At 40.1% G+C, this 20247-nt stretch overlaps 1 protein-coding gene across 2 annotated transcripts in view; it reads right to left on the bottom strand.

Moving 5' to 3' along the window:
• Positions 1 to 20247, bottom strand: part of KHDRBS1 (KH RNA binding domain containing, signal transduction associated 1) — a 41978-nt gene that overhangs the window by 9881 nt on the left and 11850 nt on the right. Inside the window, exons 2-10 of one of the 2 annotated variants that reach the window (XM_003415279.3) lie at positions 17342 to 17466; positions 15837 to 15953; positions 14559 to 14705; positions 10650 to 10783; positions 9955 to 10156; positions 9368 to 9435; positions 8274 to 8332; positions 3407 to 5679; positions 2833 to 2890 (exon numbers count right to left, since the gene is read on the bottom strand). In XM_003415279.3, the coding sequence (XP_003415327.3) occupies positions 5582 to 5679; positions 8274 to 8332; positions 9368 to 9435; positions 9955 to 10156; positions 10650 to 10783; positions 14559 to 14705; positions 15837 to 15953; positions 17342 to 17466 (950 nt within the window). In that variant the 3' untranslated portion in view covers positions 2833 to 2890; positions 3407 to 5581. The remainder of the gene's footprint in view (positions 1 to 2832; positions 2891 to 3406; positions 5680 to 8273; positions 8333 to 9367; positions 9436 to 9954; positions 10157 to 10649; positions 10784 to 14558; positions 14706 to 15836; positions 15954 to 17341; positions 17467 to 20247) is intronic. The other variant, XM_064281638.1, reaches the window with a different exon arrangement.

The raw sequence follows: 20247 nt of genomic DNA, 5'->3' as shown, positions 1-20247 counted from the left end.
GGCTCAGGAAGGTGACTTATTTAGGTCACTAAACAAAAGAAAGCTCATGGATTCTACTCTAGGTTTGTCATGCTCCCCATCCTTTCTATTGCATCACAGCATCACTACCAAGGGTTTCCTAAGTCTGATGACAGAAACGGATAAACCTGGGTTTGATCACCAGCCTTACTAATTATATGACCCTGGGAAGTTATTTAACTTCATTAAGTCTCAGTTACTTCCATAAAACTGGGGTATTAGCAGACAATTGATTTCTTTTTTTTTGGGGGGGGGGTCTGCCCAGCACCTATTTCCCTTTTCTAATAACACCCTGTTATGGACTGAATTGTAGCCCCCCCAAATGTGTTACAAATTCCAACCCCTATGCCTGTGGTTATAATCCCATTTGGGAATGGGCTGTCTTAATGAATAAGCAAGCAGAGATGGGGGAAGACAGATGCCAAGCCACATGAAGACTGTCCAGGAGCAGAAGCTCAAAAGAGACAACGACCATCCTCCAGAGCTGACAGAGAGAGAATACCTTCCCCTAGAGCCAACACCCTGAATTTGGACTTCTAGCCTCCTGTGAGCCCAGGTGGCGCAGCGATTAAGTGCTATGGCTGCTAACCAAAAGTTCGGCAGTTCGAATCCAACAGCCGCTCCTTGGAAACCCTATGGGGCAGTTCTACTCTGTCCTATAGAGTCACTATGGGTTGGAATTAATTTGACAGCAAAAAACAAACGGTATAGTCTCTTGTGAGAAAAGTAATTTGTTTGTTAAAGCCATCCACCTGTGGTATTTCTGTTATAGCAGCACTAGATAACTAAGACATACTCCAACTGTTTTTTTCCTAAATATTTGTCACTGAGAATATACACAGCAACCCACCACCATTAAGTCGATTCTGACTCATATTGACCCTATAGGACAGAGTAGAACTGCCCCACAGGGTTTCCAAGGCTACAATCTTTATGGGAGCAAACTGTCACATCTTTCTCCTGTGGAGTGGCTGGTGGGTTTGAACTGCTGACTTTTCATTTAGCTGCCAAGCGCTTTAATCACTGAGCTACCAGGGCTCCTATACACAGCAAAACGTACACCAATTCAACAGTTTCTACACGTACAATTCAGTGACACTGATTACATTCTATAAGCTGTGCGGCCATTCTCACCTTCCTTTTCTGAGTTGTTCCTTACTCAGAAACAAAAACTCACTGCCTCCTAAGGTTCCTATCTAATCTTTTGAGTTGCTGTTGTCAGTTTGATCCCATACCAATAGTTCTTAAAACAGCATAATGCATTAGGCAGATTTTTTTTTTTTAACTAGTTAAGCTAAACTACAGCTCGGTTTTAAGATGACTTAAAGGGATATTTTTGGTTTAAGGTTTAAAGATTAACTCAAGGGTAACAGTTTCAAGGGTTCATCCACATTCCACGGCTCTACAAAGTCTAGAGTCCATGAGAATTTGAAATTCTCTTCTGCATTTACCCCCTTTTGATCAGGATTCTTCTATGGAATCTTTGATCGAAATGTTCAGTAATGGCAGCCAGGCACTACCCAGTTCCGGTCTCATGACAGAGGAAGCAGTTGGTTTGTGAAGGCAATTAGCCACAAAGTTCATATCCTCTTCCTATTCCTGTCTCTCCTTCTTCCTCTGTTGCACCAGATGAATAGAGACCAACTGTTGTGCCTTGAATGACCACTTGCAAGCTTTTCAGACCCCAGGCACTATGCAACGAAGTAGGAGGTAGAACAAAAGCACTGAACATGTTATTAAGCCAATTAACTGGGATGTTGCATGAAACCACTACCCTAAACCTCCAAACCGAGGAACCAGCTACTTTTTTTTTTGTTATTGTTGTAAATACATCTATCACACAATTTTTGCCAATTCAACTGTTACAAGTATACAACTATTGACAGCAATTATAACAATCGGTTGTGCAACTCTGCCCTTAATCAACATGATTTTTCTATCACCGGTAACCCTCCTTTTTCCCTCCCTCCCGTCCCTGGTAACCACTAATAAGCTTTGGTCTCTGTTCATTTGCCTTTTCTTGTATTTTTATATAAGTGAGGTCATACAATATTTATTCTTTTGTGATTGACTTATTTCGCTCAACAGAATGTCTTCAAGATCCATGCACGCTGTAGCATGCATGTATCGAGACTTCATTTCTCCTACTGGCTGCATAGTATCCCATTGTATGTATGTACTGCATTTTATTTACCCATTTATCTGTGGATGGGCATTTAGGTTGTTTCAACCTTTTGGCTATTGTGAATAGTGCTGCAATGAACATTGGTATAGCAGTCTTTTTGACTCTGTTTTCAAGTCCTTGCGTATATACCTAGGAGTGGAATTTGTGGGTTGTATAAAAAAAAAAAAAAACTTCTATTTTTTTTAATGATAGTTCTATTTTTACTTTTTTAAGGAACTGCCAAACTTTTCCACAATGGCTGTACCATTTTGCATTTCCACTAGGAATGGACAGGGTTCCAATCCTAATATGCTTTTAATAAATTCTCTTTTATTTATATTAGCCAGTCACTTTGTTGCTTGCAACCAATAAACTCTAAATGAAACACTACACTCAAGTTATTGACAGGCTAAATAAGATTGGAATTCAATAGATATAAGTTGACACTACCTGGTCATATCAACCATTAGAAATAAATTCAACATGGACTACAAACCAACATATAAGTACGGTCATGTTGTAAATATGGTATGAATGACTGTAAGAGAGATTAGTCTACTGACCACCTCCCAGGCCACCTCCTGGTGTAACTGTTTTACTTTACTTATGATAAAGTCTCACATCCTTAACAGAAAGCCAGCTTAACATACCTGATAAGGGTCTTCATTACCCATTGTTTCAGGAAATGCCTCAGGAGCTTTCAATCACCTGTAAATGGAGACAAAGAGATCACTCTTTTGAAGAGGAAGTTTTAAAGACATACAAAATAAAAGATAAGGAGATCCTGCATGCAGTTTACACATTACAGGAGAGAAACATGCAACTTTACAGAAATTTTAAGTAACATTTCATTGTGAATATCAATATGGGGACCTACAGGGGCTCATCTTTGTACATTTTAAAATAGCTGAGCAGAAAGCTTTACTTTGGGGAGCAGCAGGAGGTCTAAGCTACAGTCAGTGAAAGTTTACAACGTGTCATTTAAGCTGTCAGACTCTGTGCCCAGCTTACATTACAGTTCACTTGGGATTGGGCAGGATTATTAAGAGTTATGGCTAATTTATGCGGCAGCATATGGTTTTTCTTTTTACAGCTACTTTTATTAAACAAGTTTTGCAAAGTTTTAACATTAAAATTAACAGCTAAAGAATTGTTTATGCAAGTTGCTGTCACAGTTTATGTAAAAGAGAAATATGTGCTATTAAAATCAGACATTTAGGTTACCTTTGGTTTTTTGCGATGCATGTTAGCTTTACACATCCTGATTCTCTTGCGATAATTTTCCTTTAAAAAGGGGGGTATAGAGTGATCTCTTTTCATCAAAACAAGACATAATGCCCTGAAAGCTGACTTCAAACCATGGTTGAAAATTCAGTTATTTACACTTTATCACAATCTACAAATACAATTTTTTGTTGGTGTGTTTTGAAAGAAAAAAAAAAATGTCCATCATGCACTGCTGCAGGCAGCTTGGCATCTCATACAGAGGATTTTTCACCCCCGAGCAGTTTAGGTGGCTCCCTTTGGGAAGGCACGAAAACCCTGAGAATTAACATCAAGTGGAAATGGAGCCAACCAATTCCATCATTCCCTCCCTTGAACTCTTAGGAGGGAGTTCAGAACCAGCCTATCATGCCAAATCCTGCCCCAGCAGCGTTTCTGGGATTGGAAGGGAAACCCTTAAGGGCACCCAGGGTTTGTGGATTGCCATATCTAAAGGCAGGTGTCATCCTTTTCCAAGCTCTAAAGAGATTATTTGGCATCACTCGTTTGGGCCACCTAGGGGCTCTATGGAAGGTGCGAGATGGGATGGCAGGCGTCTTAAATACTGAGATCTGTGTATGGAAACCAATCCAAGTTTCAGCTCGGTTGGGTTTCTCTCTCCAGAAATCAAGGCTTGTGATGCGATTGGGTAAAGCGTTCTCAACAACTTCCAGGGGGTGAAAAAGCTTTGGTTATTTTTAAACTAAAACTTAACAACTCCATAAACTCTTTTTTGGTAAACTTAAAATAAAACCCCCCCACCACTTTTAAGATGTCTCCAACTTTTAACAAGCCCATTAACTTTAGAGTTAATTTAAGTTTATTTGAAAGAGAAAATTATTTTATTGTCCACCCAAAAAAAAAATGACAATTCATCACATTTACTTTGATTAAAAAAGGACTAAACTTTATTGACAAACTGCTGCAGACATTTTGACATAAGTTTAAGCTACCTATTTAGGCAGACTTACACATGTAGCATTTAATCTTCCAAGAACAAAATGGGAGGACAGTACAAATCCAATTAGGACTTTAACTTATGTACAAAGTGGATTTTGATTCCTTTTTCATTCAGCTGCAGTGTCCCTTTTTATATCATGCTAGTGTTGAGACATACTTGACTAACTACCTTGGGAACAGTTCAATATCGAAAACCATCAACTTAGGAAAATCGGCTTTTTGGCCAGTGTCCAAGTGAGTTTTTTATGGAGTGTAGACTCTCAAATGGACACAATACTTTGTTTTGTCTTTTTAAATACTGAAATTTTAATTATTAGTACTATTACTGAAAGACTGTTCTTGGTTAAAAAGCTCTACATCAAAATTCAATTCAGGTGGCCAGCCCCTCTCCCCCAATTAACCTCTTCAAAACCTATTCCCCCCCCTTAAGTATCTCTCAACACTGTATGTCTGGGGCTAGATTTCAAAACCCACATAATGAAAAAGTCAGTTTTACAAACCTAATTTTGTTGTTGTTTTTAAATCAATTAATGTTAAAAATTGAATCAACTATTTAATTCATGAGGATCTTTCATATTAAAATTTAACCTTAAGCATTCGACCGCCATGTGCTTTTAAAGGAAACATTTTTAGAGACATCTGAGCTCACTTTTACATGGTGGCACCTCTACTGCCGTTAACGTTTGTGATTTTAATCTTAAACAGCCCTGAATTTTGAAATGTAGCCTAGTTTGGGATTCTGCAACTACAACTTTACGGGATGCCTCAAATCAAAACTAAGAGAAAGTTAACAAGCCTTAACTTCAGAACCTTTAAGCAAGCAATGCCACTTTTGAAACTAACAGGTTTGTGGTTTTTTTTTTTTACTCAACTTTTTTTTTTTTAATTATAAAAGGTACATTTGTTTATATTTAAACAACAAAGAAAAAAAGCATCTACACACTTAAAAAATTAATTCGATATTCCTAAATCTATTTTAACTCATTTTAAAATACTACATACAGAAGCCAGAATGCAGAGTAAGAACGGAGTTAAGGGGGGAAAAGAAAGGGACCACGAAGAAAAACACTTAGACAATTACTTGTCTGTTGTGGGTAAAGCAACAGGAATCCTGGGAGATACAAGAAATCAGTAACAACTTTGCTCATAACTGATATTTTCCCCTCATGTTTGTTTTTAATAACGTCCATATGGGTGCTCTCTGTATGCTCCCTTCACTGGCCTAGCTGGAGGGGCCTTCAGTGATGGCCTGGTCCCATTCCAGTCATCTTGGCCTGTGGAGAAATCAAGAACAATTTATAAACCATATGCCAATGGCATTTGGAACCAGCAGAGATAGGTCACCTGGTGGTGCTGTTAGGTGCCACTGAACTGATTTTTGACTAATAGTGACCTCATGTGACAGAACTCCCTGTAGGGTTTTTTAGCCTGCAACCTTTATGGAAACAGATTGCCAAGTCTTCTCCTGTGGAGCTGATGAGTGGGTTAGAACCGCCAACCTTAGGTGTTAGTAGGTGAGCACTTAACCACTGTGCCACCAGGGCTCCTTAGGTCACATGGTAAAGATCACCAATAAAACGGCTTTGTCTCCAATATCTAGCCATCTCCTCAGTGATCCTCTTTTCCATTTTGCTTGGCCCTCATGAGTAGCCTCAGCAATTTCCCAACTGCACACAGTTTCCAGTGGACAGAGAGAAGGGACCATCTCAGAAAAGGCCTGAGTTTAATTTGGAGTAGTCTCCAGCTACAGGCTCTCCAAAGACAACTTGATCTACACTCAGTCCCCAAACCTGGATAAACTCAACACCATCCTTGAGCCAATGAGGGAGTCATTAATCTCGGCAGTTCTGCAATGGCCTTTTCTGTTCCTAAAGCAATTTGGCAGGCAGCCTCAGGTAAGGCGACAACTTCTGTAAGTCTTTCAGATTGGAAGCAGGTAGCCCCTTTTCCATGCAACAGCGAAGTCTGGCTCCCCTGTGGAGAATCTCTGCTGGTTCCCTGGGAGAAGCAAGCAAGGACCACATTTCATGAGGTCTACCATCAACAGAGCTGGTACTCATTGTTCTGGTGGCAGGAAGTACAAGCAAATGTATTTACAGCAGTGACTGGGAGAATTCATTAGCCCCTTTCTTATGCCAACAGTCAACCCAGAGAAGCCAGACAACAGGGCTGACATTCTGAGATGGTTTTCCTTTGTGACAGGGTAAAGCCTGAGAGAGGTGATCACTTATTTCTAGAACTAACCTCTTATGAAAATGAGTTGTGTTTCCAAGTTTACTTTTCCCACTCACTTCCATACCTTACCCATGCCAGTTTATCCCTAAAGCTTCTTTCTCCAGCTGCCAGCATTCACAAACATCTGTCTCTATCACTATGTAGGTCTAAAACGCCTATATGGATCTAAAGTTGCATGGAATCCTGTCTGAGACTGTTGTACCCCTAGTATATATATATCCATCCATCATTTTCCAAGTTGTTTCTGAGTACCAATAAGAGAGTTTATTTTTCTGTTTTTACAAAGGCAGAGATCAGAAAGAAAAAAAAAGGGAGCAGATAAACAGTGGCAACATCACACAAGGAGAAGCCTACCCCTTTCAGTTCAGTCCTTTCCCCAGCAAAACAGAAATGCAATTTAGTCAAACACACATAGAAGCCCCATTGTGCTGCCTCACCAGTGGAGAGAAATACCCACATACTATCGTACTACCCTTCTGAATAGTGGCATATGAGCAGAACAGCACAGTGTTACTGATGGCAACTGTCCAGTACCATTTACCTAAAACTGGTAAAAACTGTTTCTCTGGGCAAGTAGCTGATTGGCTACTTCATATGGTGCTAAGGAGATGAACTCAGCTTGTCTGTCTGTGGGTAGTCCTAAGAGGCCCCATTCTAGCTACGGGGTAAGGGGAAACGGTCAATCTTCTTTCAGTGCTTTAAGAGGAACAACTGTCAATTGCTGAGCCCCTTGCCAAGGACTCTCTGGAACTCCCTCAGGTATGCTCAAAATACCTCACATTTAAAAGGCTGTTCTCTCTGCATCCACTGCCACATGGCACTTCCTCTGGGGCCCATTAACATGGGGCCATAATTAGCTCTTGAGGCCACTCTTGAGCAATGTGTTTTCAACCAAACCTCAGGGAAGACAGTTTGGCCCTGCTGCCATTCCAGCCTCTACATCAATCTTGAGATCAACGACTGAGTTGAGGTGTCTCCAAACCAGTAAGCAGCTTGGCTCCAGGCTTCCTGGTTATAAGGCTCTAGACCCTTTGATCTAATTCTAACAGGCACTATTCTTGGCCTCTAATCTGCTCTGGCTAGCTCCTTGCCACCTAGGTCAGTGAGATTCTTTTTGAAGAAATCAAAATAAATAAATAAAAATAAAAAAACAAAATTGAGATGGGGCTGAAGAATCGAGTGGAATATGATTAAGTCTTGTTATCTATAAATGAGGCCCAGGTATCAGCAGCAAAGGCCCAGCAACATAAACGAGGTCTAGCTGTCTCCCTGCCCAAAGGGGGGCGGAGGCGGTGCGAAAAACATCATTTTAAAAGTGTTTGTTGTTCTAACTAGGCCAGGCTGGTCCTGAGCCTCAGTTTAAGGTATCTACGTAGCCTTCCAGGAGTAACAGCACCTCGCCTCACTTCAATAGTCTTTCTGCCACACCACAAAATTTAAATAGGAGCAGAACTCCTATTTTCTCATCTATTACCATGTGCAATTAGTACCACCTGGGCTGTTAAACTCAGTCGTGGGCTGTTAAAGATTTCTTCTTAAGTATGTGATTGCCGGACTCCCAATAATCCAGTTACCAGCATCCTCCCAGGCACTTACTTGCAATTTCTGCCCCACCACAGAAATAAAGACATACCATAAGCTTCATAAGAATCTTGAACCTCCCCATGTCCATAGTCATAATATTCTGAGTCCCTGAAAGCCAAACACAGAATGTTAGAAAGCTATAGACTAACTGTTTTAGTTTAACCTTCCTCCCAAATGCCTCCATATCTTAGCTGTTTTACTGTGTCAATACAGGAAAATGTTTACTTTGCCCCATCCCAAAACCACAAAATATTTCTGAAACACACATATACTACCCAGCTGTAAAAAAAAAATAACCATGTATATGCTATGTACTCATTAGCTGTACCAAAAAAAAAAATGGATACCATACAATTTAAAGAGAGAAGGCACAATTCAAAGTTGGCCATCTTAATCGGTGTACATACATACATATTCATATGGCTCAACACTCGAAAAGAATAAACAAACATGAAAAGAACTGTTCTGTCCCCACTGTAGAATTATGAGAGGCTTTTTTTTTTTTTTTTCCAATTAATCTCAGATCCAACCAAAACCAAACCCACGGTCTCTGAGTCGATTCTGACTCATAGTGACCTCACAGGGTTTCCAAGGCTGTAAATCTCTATGGAAGCAGGCTGCCACATCTTTCTCCTGTGGAAGCATTGGTGGTTTCAAATGCTAACCTTTTGGTTAGGAGTTGATTGCTTTAACCAATGGGGCACCAGGGCTCTTTAATCTCAAATAATTGACATATATTCACACACACACACAAATGTTTTTAAGAGGATATGTGGAAAACAAAATTCTTAACTTATGATACCGGGATTCTAGTGTCCTTTTAAAATTTTATGCAACTTAAGTGTGGCTATAATATTTTAAAATAATAAATCAAAATAATTTAAAGGCATTTTCCTTTGTTTCCATGCAGTCACAGATCAGGAATTTTTCATTTACTATTTCTAGATTTTAAGCTATAATTTAAGATCCAAAGTTACTCAAACTTGAAGATCCAAGTGAGAGCCTCATGGATGTCAAAAGCAGAGTTATATACCCTCAAAAGGTGAGCTCCCGAGATTTGTGACGCTTCAATCTCTCAGTTTCTCAAACTCTGTCCCCATCCTTCACTGGGACGTGAAATAGCATTTCTATTGCCTAACTCACCCTTGGCTTTGGCTGTAGTAGCCTTCGTAGCCTTCATAACTCTGTTCTGCATATGTATCATCATATCCCTAGAACAAATAAAATGAAAAAAAAAAAAAAAAAAAAAGTTAGAATCACAGAAAGTAGAGAAGGCAACTGCATCTCATATAGGTATGGCAGGTTTCTAGATTAACAAAAAAGAAAATTTCCCTCCAAAATGTTTTTAACACCCATTTTGGAATAGTTGAGAGAGACAATGTTACTTAAAACAAAAAACCTTCATGTGATATGCCACCAGACAAGAATGGGTAAGAAGTAAAGTATAATATTGAGCCTTAGTATTACCAGTAGATATTGTGGGAAACTAGTAAAACATTGTACCTTAAGGCACACAGCTTATTTTCTGTTTCATCTATACACAAATAGTAAACCATGCCTAAAATGGAAAAATCTTTTCACAGTTCAATGCTAACTGCTAGAGAGATGTGTAGATTCCAAATCTTACAGGCAGTCCCTGCCATCTATATCAAGGGCCAAGGCCCTGTCATTCAACTTCCTTTGGCAACCTTCTAGGTATTGAGAAATGGCACGACGTTCAAATTTCTTACATAGTCTTCATATGTTTCTGGCGCAGGGGGTGGAGGCAGAGGTATTCTCTGGATGCCAGCTGTCCGTGCTCTCGGTGTTGGAGCACCCCTCACAGTAGGTGGGGGTGGCACTCCTCGAGCCACAGTGGTGCCTCTGGTGATGGTTCCTCTCACGGGTGTACCACGCACCAATGCCCCCCGAGGTGGTCCAACACCTCGGCCCCTGCAAAAAGAAAGCTTATTTAGGTGGAGCTTTTTATAAATAGGCTACTTTCAAGTTCAGATTCTGGAGCTAGGTAGACTTACCAAGTCTTAACTAACTAGACTTACTAAAGCAGAGAAGAATATACAGGTGGCTGAAGGACCCACACTGAAGATTCCTCAGGTCTCATATTGGACTTGTGGATGTCTCATCATCCATGTGCTGCCTTGGGCAGGTGTGGAGTCTGAACACTCCATAAAGGGCAATCACAAAAGATAAAATTCTAAACTCAGAGACCATTCAAAAATGCTAGGACTGCCCAAAATTAAGACCAAAATTTTTAGCAGGACTATAGCACTTGACTATGGCGAAGGTACTCAAGATCTAAAATTAGACTCAATGAAACATACAAATATCGAGGCCTCTCCTAAGCTGTGGATAAAAACACCACTGAGAGAGATGGTACTAGCAGTCAAATTTACATGCCATTTCTATTTATTTCCATTATTTTTACCTGGGAACAGGTGGAGGGGGAGGCGCAGCTCCCCGGCCTCTCACTGGCACCCCACGTCCACGAGTAGGCTCAGGTACTCCATTCAAGTAGGACAGTTCTAGAAATTGCTCTTGACAGATGTCATCCATCATATCCTGGGAATTGGAGATAACAAGGAATGTTGTGTAACATTCCCACCTTCTGTGGAGAAGTTATCCAGCCCACATGAGCCTTGGACACTAAGAACCACTTTCAAAGCCCAGATGAAGTCTCAGGCCATTCATTCCCTGATGAAATCAAATGGCACCCTGTCTGTCACCTTTCTGAGGAAAGTCTTGATGGCAGACCCCTCATTATTCAGATGAAGCTCTTCATGATGTGGTCCCTGCCTAGCTCTCCAGATCACTTCTCTATTCTCTCCATATACAATGTCCTCTCAAACCATGCTGAACAACTTGTAGTTAAGAGCCTGGCATACTCTCATACAACCATTCTTTGAAAATAGTTTCCGCATCCTGGAGTATTAAGAGTCACTATTATTAATTGAGCTCTATGTGCTGGGCACTACATAATAAGCTTCACATAGATTTTTTAATCTTCAAAATAATCTTGAAGATCACCCCATTTACAGTCGGGAAAACAGAATCAGGGAGTATAAAGCAACCAGTCCAAGGATATAGAGCTATTAAGTGGCAGACTCTAGATATAAATTCAGAATTATCTGTCTCTAAAATCTAGGCTTTGAATCATTAGGCTGTATTATTGCCTTTTCTGTCCACCTGAGGGACTCTAACTTACCCTTACAAGACTTAACTAAAATATCACCTCTTTTGAAAAACTTTCTCTTGATGCCATCCTTCTCTTCTCTCACAACACCCTGTAATTTTCTATACCCAAACCCTTACCACATCATTATTTCAGAACTGCCTGTGTCTTCCTCACTAGATTATGAGATATTTAGGAGCCATCTTTGTAAATTCAGACCCAAGCATAGTATTAGGTATAGAGCAAATGCTTAACAAATGTTTGGGACGAAGGAGGAACCTGAGGCTCAGAAAGGTGAAATAAATTGCCCAAGATGACCCAGATACAATTTCTAGTACAGTGCTCTTCCTACTGTACCATGAAGCCTCTGTTACAGTTAATGGTTTTAAGAGGAAATGGAGGGGCCTGGTTACAGATGCAAAAATAGGTTCACTTTTTTCTCTTCATAAGAGGGAAGAATTGGCCTCTATACAGATGACTCAAAAGTCATCTGCAAATCTTTCCATGCATTTCCTGATCAGAAATATTCATTCTTACTACTTAATAAATTTTCACAGCTTCGAGAACAGAAGATTCTAATTACTACAGATGGATATTGACTGAAAACAAAGAACACCAGAAAGATGTTTACCTGTGTTTTATTGACTATGCAAAGGCATTTGACTGTGTGGATCATAACAAATTATGAATAACACTGAGAATAATGGGAATTCCAGAACACTTAATTGTGCTCACATGGAACCTGTACACAGACCAAGAGGCAGTCATTTGAACAGAACAAGGGGATACTGCATGGTTTAAAATCAGGAAAAGTGCGTGTCAGCATTGCATACTTTTACCACACTTATTCAATCTGTATGCTGAGCAAATAATCCGAGAAGCTGGACTACGTGAAGAAGAACGTAGCATCAGGATTGGAGGAAGACTCATTAACAACCTGCAATATGCAGATGACAGACACAACCTTGCTCGCTCCAAGTGAAGAGGACTTGAAGCACTTACTGATAAAGATCAAAGACTACAGCCTTCAGTATGAATTATATAGCTCAACATAAGGAAATAAAAAATCCCCACAACTGGACCAATAAGCAACATCATGATAAATGGAGAAAAGATAGAAGTTACCAAGGATCTCATTTTACTTGGATCCACAGTCAATGCCCATGGAAGCAGCAGTCAAGAAATCAAATGACAAATTGCATTGGGTCAATCTGCTACAAAAAGACCTCCTTCAAGTGTTATTAAGCAAAGACATCACCTTGAGGACTAAGGTGCACCTGACCCTGCCTCACATGCATGTGAAAGCTGAACAATGAATAAGGAAAACCAAAGAAGAATTGATGCCTTTGAATTATGGTGTTGGCGAAGAATACTGAATATACCATGGACTGCCAGAAGAACGAACAAACCTGTCTTGGAAGAAGTACAGCCAGAATGCCTTAGAAGTGAGGATGGCAAGACTTCATCTCATGTACTTTGTATATGTTATCAAGAGGGAATAAGCCCTGGAGAGGGACATCAGGCTTGGTAAAGTAGAGGGTCAGTGCAAATGAGGAAGATCCTCAATCAGAAAGATTGACACAGTGGTTTCAACGATGGGCTAAAACACAGAAACGATTGTGAGGATGGCGCAGGACCAGGCAGCGTTTCATTCTGTTGTACACAGGGTCAGAATCGACTTGATGGCACCTAACAACAACAGTCACTACGGAGATGCCTCCCTCAACTCTCCGCCTGCCCCTACCTTACACACCATTGCTACTTTAGACTTACACTGGAGAAGGAGGTAACCAACGCCAGCCCATTTACTCAGATTTCTCCAACTGCCACAACAACACTAAGGAAACCCAGGTCTCCCTGGCAGGCATCTTTTTTAAAGATCTACTTACATGGAAGCCTTGTAAACTATCCCTTCTGAGAAATATGCTGGAGACAATAATAAAAAGGAGGTGGGCATTTCCTCTGCAGTCCTTCAGAATTTGGGTAGCTCAGGATGCTTTAACAGAACACCTCAAAAAGAGTAAAGAGAATCCTCCCAGGGAAAATTTACCTGCTCTGAGATTTTCTCTAGGACATTTTAAATTGGCTGTTTCATTTTGAGCCTTCCAGTGAAGATGAAGTTCTTGGAAGCAAAGCAGATGCTGAGACATTTGAGACAGTGCTGGAATCTCTGGAGCTCAGCAGTATGGGGACACACTGCCTATAAATTGTTGCTCTACCAATTCTTGCATCCTTTGACACCACATCTAGTTCCAACTCCTTCATTTTACATGTGAGAGAAGCAAATATTGTACCTCACCTCCTCTTAGTTTTACTGATGAAAACATGAAACTTGCTCAATTCTAGCTGAAAAGTATTCCAAATCCTAAGGTTCCAGATTCACCTTTGGTATTAAATGTTCAGCAGTAGCATGTTAACTCTAACAATCACCAGGCCTTGCTTGTAAAACAGCACCATTTTCTAAGTAGTAATTACCAAGGCAGATAACCTGGCCTGTCCCAACTCTTCCTGGGTCTCAGTTAAAATCTGAAAGAAGCCACACACCAATCTGTTTAATATCAACAGCCAACCTCTAATAATTATGACTCTTCCAAACCAAGCTCTACTTGAGTAAACTCCTCTAGGAGACAATTTCCTGAATGCACCAGGTCAGAATTTAATCCATTAATACTGGGTTCTATAATTTTTTTGCTGTTACCTTCTAAACTCTTTAGAGTCTAAAGGATAAACCCCTTGAGTACAGGGATCCAGGTTAGTCTTTTTCCTATCACATCCTCCTGGTTCCACAGAAGTATTAAAATATTAAGCTTGTTAAATCTCTGCTAACTGGATATTAGAATGCTGGATACACTGCAGACCCAAGATATTGACAACAGATACTGGCACAAAACGAAAAGCACTTTAGACGAGGGGTGGAGTGCCCTTGGGGCACAATAACAGCTCAACATGGGCTCTATCACAGGCAAATACACACCCCAAGAGCACTTGTGCACAGTGCTTCGAGAACTAGGTACAAATAACGGCCCACCTCAGAAAAATAAATGTTAACTGCAGCATTTAGTATACAAGCTCTATGCAGACCCTGGTTAAGAACCCCTGCCTTAGCAACAGCACAAGAGCCCAGCTCTCCCTTGCTTAGAAAATACAGGATATGGACTTCCTTACTGGTACTAGAAACTTCTTGACTTCCTCCATCGCATGGGCCATAAGAGCATAAGCCTCACATGGGGGTCCAAAGACTTCAATGAAGACATGCAGGTCCATATTCAAGTGTGCATATTTGGGGTCTCCACCTTTGCGCAGCTCTTCCTCCTGTGAAAAAATGCAGACAAACATCACACCTGTACCTGTAGGCCAAAGGGTCAGCAAGAAATAACCCCAATATCTAAGAAAAACAGTAAAGTTTATAAAGAAAGTAAAACAAGCTCTGGAATAGCAATTTACACAAACCGCTAGACCTTCACGTGGTCTGCTGCTAATAGTTAACTGCTGCCTTGAATCCCTAGGTGTCAACTGGGGCTCTTAATAAAAGGCATGAAAGAGAAAAAAATTCCAGTCTCCATTCAGAGAATAGCTATTTGCCAAGCAGTTGTTTTTAAATACCAGGTAGAGCTGCTAATCACCAGCTCTGCTTATCTGATTGGGGGAGTTCTGGGAGAGAAAAGATGTCAGGACTGACAGAAAAGTTCATGTATGTCTCATTAGTTAGACTAACATACTTCAGCCTTAACTGGATTCCTATCTGTCCTCTGGACAAAAGAAAACGGTCTGAGAAAACAATGTTTGTCAATTAGGCTGCTTAAAGGTGGCATGAAAGCTTTTAAACTGTAGCAGGTAATGCCTCATCTAAAAAGTTGACTCTACAAGACTAAGACTACTCTGTTTTGGTGGAAACTTTCTTGGCACTTGCAAAGAGTACACATTATATGGGGATGTTTGGCTTGGGGGCAAAAAAGAGGCATTTGATTCTGTTGTCAGAATTCCTGATTGTTTCCCTTTGGTACACATTCATTTAGCAGGCCTCATATTCCAAATGGCTGGAAAACAAAACAACTAACCAATCCTCAAATTCACCTACACTCAAAACATTATTGCTCTCATCAGTGTTACTGAAAGGAGATGTGCCAGTCACATTTCACAGCCTTTAGTCTGGGTACAGTCAGCTCTCCTTCCAAGTTTTCATAGCTAACCTCACTGATGCCAAAATTGCTACTGCTCTTTCCATGACCATGCAGTCAAAAGTCAGAAAAAAAACATTCGCTGGGGCACACCTTAGTGCTTCCAGGGTTGCAAAGCAAGTAAATTAACTTGGTCTACAATCTCTTGCACCCAACTCAAAGGAGGCACATTCTGTACCTACACAAAATGCCTGCCTCTGTAAGACACCCATACTGTGCTATAGAACGCACCAGGGCATCCTCATCTCACCAATGCTAAGCTTACCTTGGCTTTGTCTCTCATTGAGCCCTTTCCCAACACAGAGATCTTTGCACCAGTCTCTTCCTGAAGTCTTTTGATTGTATTCCCTTGTGGTCCAAGGATCTTCCCCACAAAATTAAACTGACAGAAAACAAAAGAGGAGGTCTCTAAATACACACGTTCCTATAAAATATTTCTATATATATTATCTCATTTAATCTCCAACCACCCTGTAAAATAGAGAGTTTTACCATTCCCATTTTACTGAAGGACATACTGAGAATGTACTGATAAAAGGGATTAACGGAAGGTTACTTGTCTAGGAAGCAGCAGTTCCAAGACCTGAATTTGAGTTTCCTGATGCAGTCTGGTGCTCTTTTCATATCATACTGCAACCCTTAGTACTTACCATACATAAATGTTTTCAGGGCAGTGACCTCAGAGCAAAACAGACACATGGCACCCTTTGGCAGCATTAGTTTAGTAAGTTAAATATAACTTACTATCAATATAAATATAACTTTGCTTTCCCAAAAATAAAGAAGAAAGTATTTGCTTAAAAGTAAACTTTTGGGTAAGAAAATTAACTTCATCCAGTTCAAAGATTTGTGTTACTGAACATTTCCTTTTATTTAGAGCTAATCAATGCCCATGGAAGCAGCAGTCAAGGTATCAAACAACATATCGCGTTGGGCAAATCTGCTGTAAAAGACCTCTTTAAAGTGTTAAAAAGCAAAGACGTCACTTTGAGAACTGAGGTGTACTGACCTAAACCAAGACATTTTCAATCGCCTCATATGCATGCAAAAGCTGGACCATGAATAAGGAAAACCAAAGAAGAACTGATGCCTTTGAATTATGGCATTGGTGAGGAATACTGAATACACCACGGATGGCAACAAACAAACAAATCTGTCTTGGAAGATGTATAGCCAGAATGCTCATTAAAAGCAAGGATGGCAAGACTTCATCTCACATACTTTGGTCATGTTGTCAGGAGGGACCAGCCCCTGGAGAAGGATATCATGCTTGGTAAAGTACAGGGTCAGTGAAAAAGAGGAAGACTCTCAACGAGACAGATTGACACAGTGGCTGCAATAATGGGCTCAAGCATATCAGTGATTGTGAGGATGGTGCAGGACCGGGCAGTGTTTCATTCTGTTGTACAAAGAGTCACTGAGTCAGAACCGACTCAATAGCACTTAACCACAATGATTTTGGGCCAATCTTTTGAAAGAGAGCAACTCTTCAGGGTTCAATTTTTTTTTTCTTTAAACCTTCAGCAAAACCTGAACACTTGAGAACGGAGTTCTTTCTGATAATAAGATTATACTTCTTTCCTGGCTATGGCTATGTTATCATTGACTTAGATCCACAACCGGTGCCAGAAACAAGAACTGCAAGCATGGAAAAGAAGCTTCACAGGCTTAAGCTTCTGCTATATCACAACTCCCAAAAGTCTTTATTACAGCCCATAACTCTCATACCTATAAAGATAACTCAAAGGAGCAATGTACTTTCTGCCTTACCTTGGGATACTGCTTGACAGGTATCAATACCCGCTCCTTCAGTTTCATGTTCTTGTGAGAAAATAAATCCAAGTAATTCTCCTCATCGTCCTTTTTTGAATCCCCTTTCTGAATCTTTTCAATTTCTGAGTGAGACAAAGAGAATTCAATTTATTTTTGCTCTGGTAAATAAAGGCAAGTTTACAAGTTTGCTTACTGTATGAATGAGGCCAAATACTTCAGATGATAGTACTGATTTCAGGGAGAGACCAGTGGAAAGCGCCAAAGCTAAATGAGGTTGAATAGGAAACCCAAAGTTGGCTTCTGTAGCAGTTTGTTTTTCCACCCCTACCTGGAGCCTCTAAAAAGAGACATTCGAATGTTTAAGAATAACCTAATTAAACAAACTAATGATAGTGACAGGGGAAAAGAGGATAAAAGAACTAAAAAAATAAGTAAATAAAAATTTATATCACAAAAAAGTACAGTCATATCTTGATGAATCCTGTTAATATCTCACGGTGACAGTAGTGCTTTAGGTGGCAATTCTTAAACAGTCTTAAAGACCTGGTTCCTGACTCTGCCTCTTACTAGTTGTATGAACTTAGAATAGTTACTTGATTTCTTTGAATTTTGGTTTTATCATTTGTAAAATAAAGACAGTATTTCATGTGGTTGCTATAAAGACAGAAGTTTCTTTAGCCCTGATCAGATGGAACCTGCGTATCCAACTGGGAGAAGATTGCCTACAATTAAGGAACTTCAATCATTTGATCATTAAGTGACTGCAAATACTGAGCTTCCTACACAGAAGCAGATTAACTGAGATACATGTGTGATTGTTTACTAAGGGCCAGGCACCTACTTTGCAAAGTACAGGAGGTACAACAAAGGCAAGTACAACATTGTCTCTATTCTATGTTTACATACTGGAGTTTCTGGGCTATGGGGGTGGAAAAGAAGTAAGTTAAGTGCTATGATAGGAGCTCTAACCAGGGAATCGAATTGGTTCAAACCCCTACTGAGAATTTTAATTTCCACCCCCAGATATACCGAATCAGAATCTACATTTTAACAAGATTCCTAGGTGATTCTCACATATAATAAATTTTGAGAATAACTGCTGTACTAATGGTTCCCAGAACTGGTCCCTAACCAGCAGCATTAGCACCACCTGGGAACTTGTTAGAAACGCAAATTCTCAGCAGGGGTTTGAACCAGGAACTGGTTTGAAGTCCTGGCTCTAACAGAGACAAGGAAAGGGTTCTCAAACTTCAGTATGCATCAAAATCAACTGGAAGGCTTGTTAAACTAGATTGCTGGGCTCCGCCCCAGATTTCTGATTCAGTAGGTCTGGGATTTGTGTTAGGAATTTGCACGTCTAACAAGTTGCCAAGTGATGCTTCCGTTGCTAGTCTAGGGACAACACGTTGAAAACCACCAGTCTCAGATACAAAGATACCCTATCTCAAACACACTCCCAAACTCTATGCCCTTAACAGTTTTTAAAAATAACTTTTAGATTAAGTCCAGCAGTGAAGTATACAGATGAAGGAAAGCTTTGACTCCGACAGACTTCCTAAGAGTTCAAAACTTCAAACTGAAGGCTTTTGTTAGATGTTATGTCAGATGTTGTAGTATACAGAGAGCTAACTGACCTACTTATGCCTGAGAGCATATGCTCTCTTGTTTCCTGACAATTGAAACTGCTAAGCGTATTTGTAAATATTCTTAACTAAACCCTTATTCCTATGAAAAGAACTGTAAATAACAGAGCTCTTCACAATCTTGTATTTCATTGCTTGGAATAGAAAACAAATTTGACCTTACAATTTAACAGACCAAATGCTTCATTCAACACCCTGTGTTTACTGTTTTATTGGTGGTATACCCGGAACTCTACCCCCCTCCCCGCCTACTGCTAATATTAACTTTTCCTGGTCACTCCTTTTGAGCCTAACACCTGAATACACCTCTTCTTCAGTTTCCAAGCTGGAAAGCTGGGTACTCAACCCTAAAAAGTCCTACAGGAACAAAGACTCCACAATTCTTATCTGAAAACATCACTGCACAGCTTGTAACAAAGTGGAACAAATTACATAATAGCTCATTTAATCTATGACACTTTGTTTGTGTTTTCTAATTGCCCTAGTGGTGCAGTGGTTATATACTCAGCTGATAGCCAGGAGGTCCAGGGTTTGAACCCACCAGCAGCTCGGAGAGAAAGATGTGGTAATCTGCTTCTGCAAAGATTTACGGCATTGGAAACTCTACGGGGCAGCTCTGCCTTGTCCTACAGGGTTGCTATGAGTTGCAATCAACTTGATGGCAACGGATTTTAACATCTCATCAGGCCCTTCAGCTATATTGTATACCATTTTCCAGAAACCCTTCTTGGCTAGTGCAAGAGGTAAGACTCAAAGTCTGTTAATATGCTGTATTCCCCTACAGGAGCAGGACTCCAAAACTGAACCCAGTAGAAAGGTTCGTTTATATGCAATATAACGTGCACTGTGAATTCACACCCTTCCTATAACTTGTATCCTTCTGCTATTTTCTGAACTACTCAGATCCTAATTAGAATCCTTTTATAAAATTTTTCTCAAAATTATTTTGAGAATATGAAAACATTTTCAGAGAATGATGATTTAAAACTGAGAGAGAATTAAAAAGATAGAAGTATTAGGGGATTTTACCCTAGAAAGCAAAAGACTAAGTGACTTGAGCCTTCAAGAAGGGTTATCTTTCATGTTTAGGAGGGGAGAAGACTAAACAATTATCCAGTGTCTACATGTATCAAACACTGTACAAATATATTTATCGTAAACAAACAAAATACTCAGTGAAATAGGTGGTACTATCCCCATTTTACAGATGATGAAAGGAAACTCAGAAAAGTTAAATAACCATCCCCAGGTCTGTTAAAG

This window comes from Loxodonta africana, chromosome 3 (genome assembly GCF_030014295.1).
Source record: "Loxodonta africana isolate mLoxAfr1 chromosome 3, mLoxAfr1.hap2, whole genome shotgun sequence".
NCBI lineage: Eukaryota > Metazoa > Chordata > Mammalia > Proboscidea > Elephantidae > Loxodonta > Loxodonta africana.
Note: the sequence above shows the minus strand (reverse complement) of the source record. Positions and strands in the feature narration are given on the sequence as shown.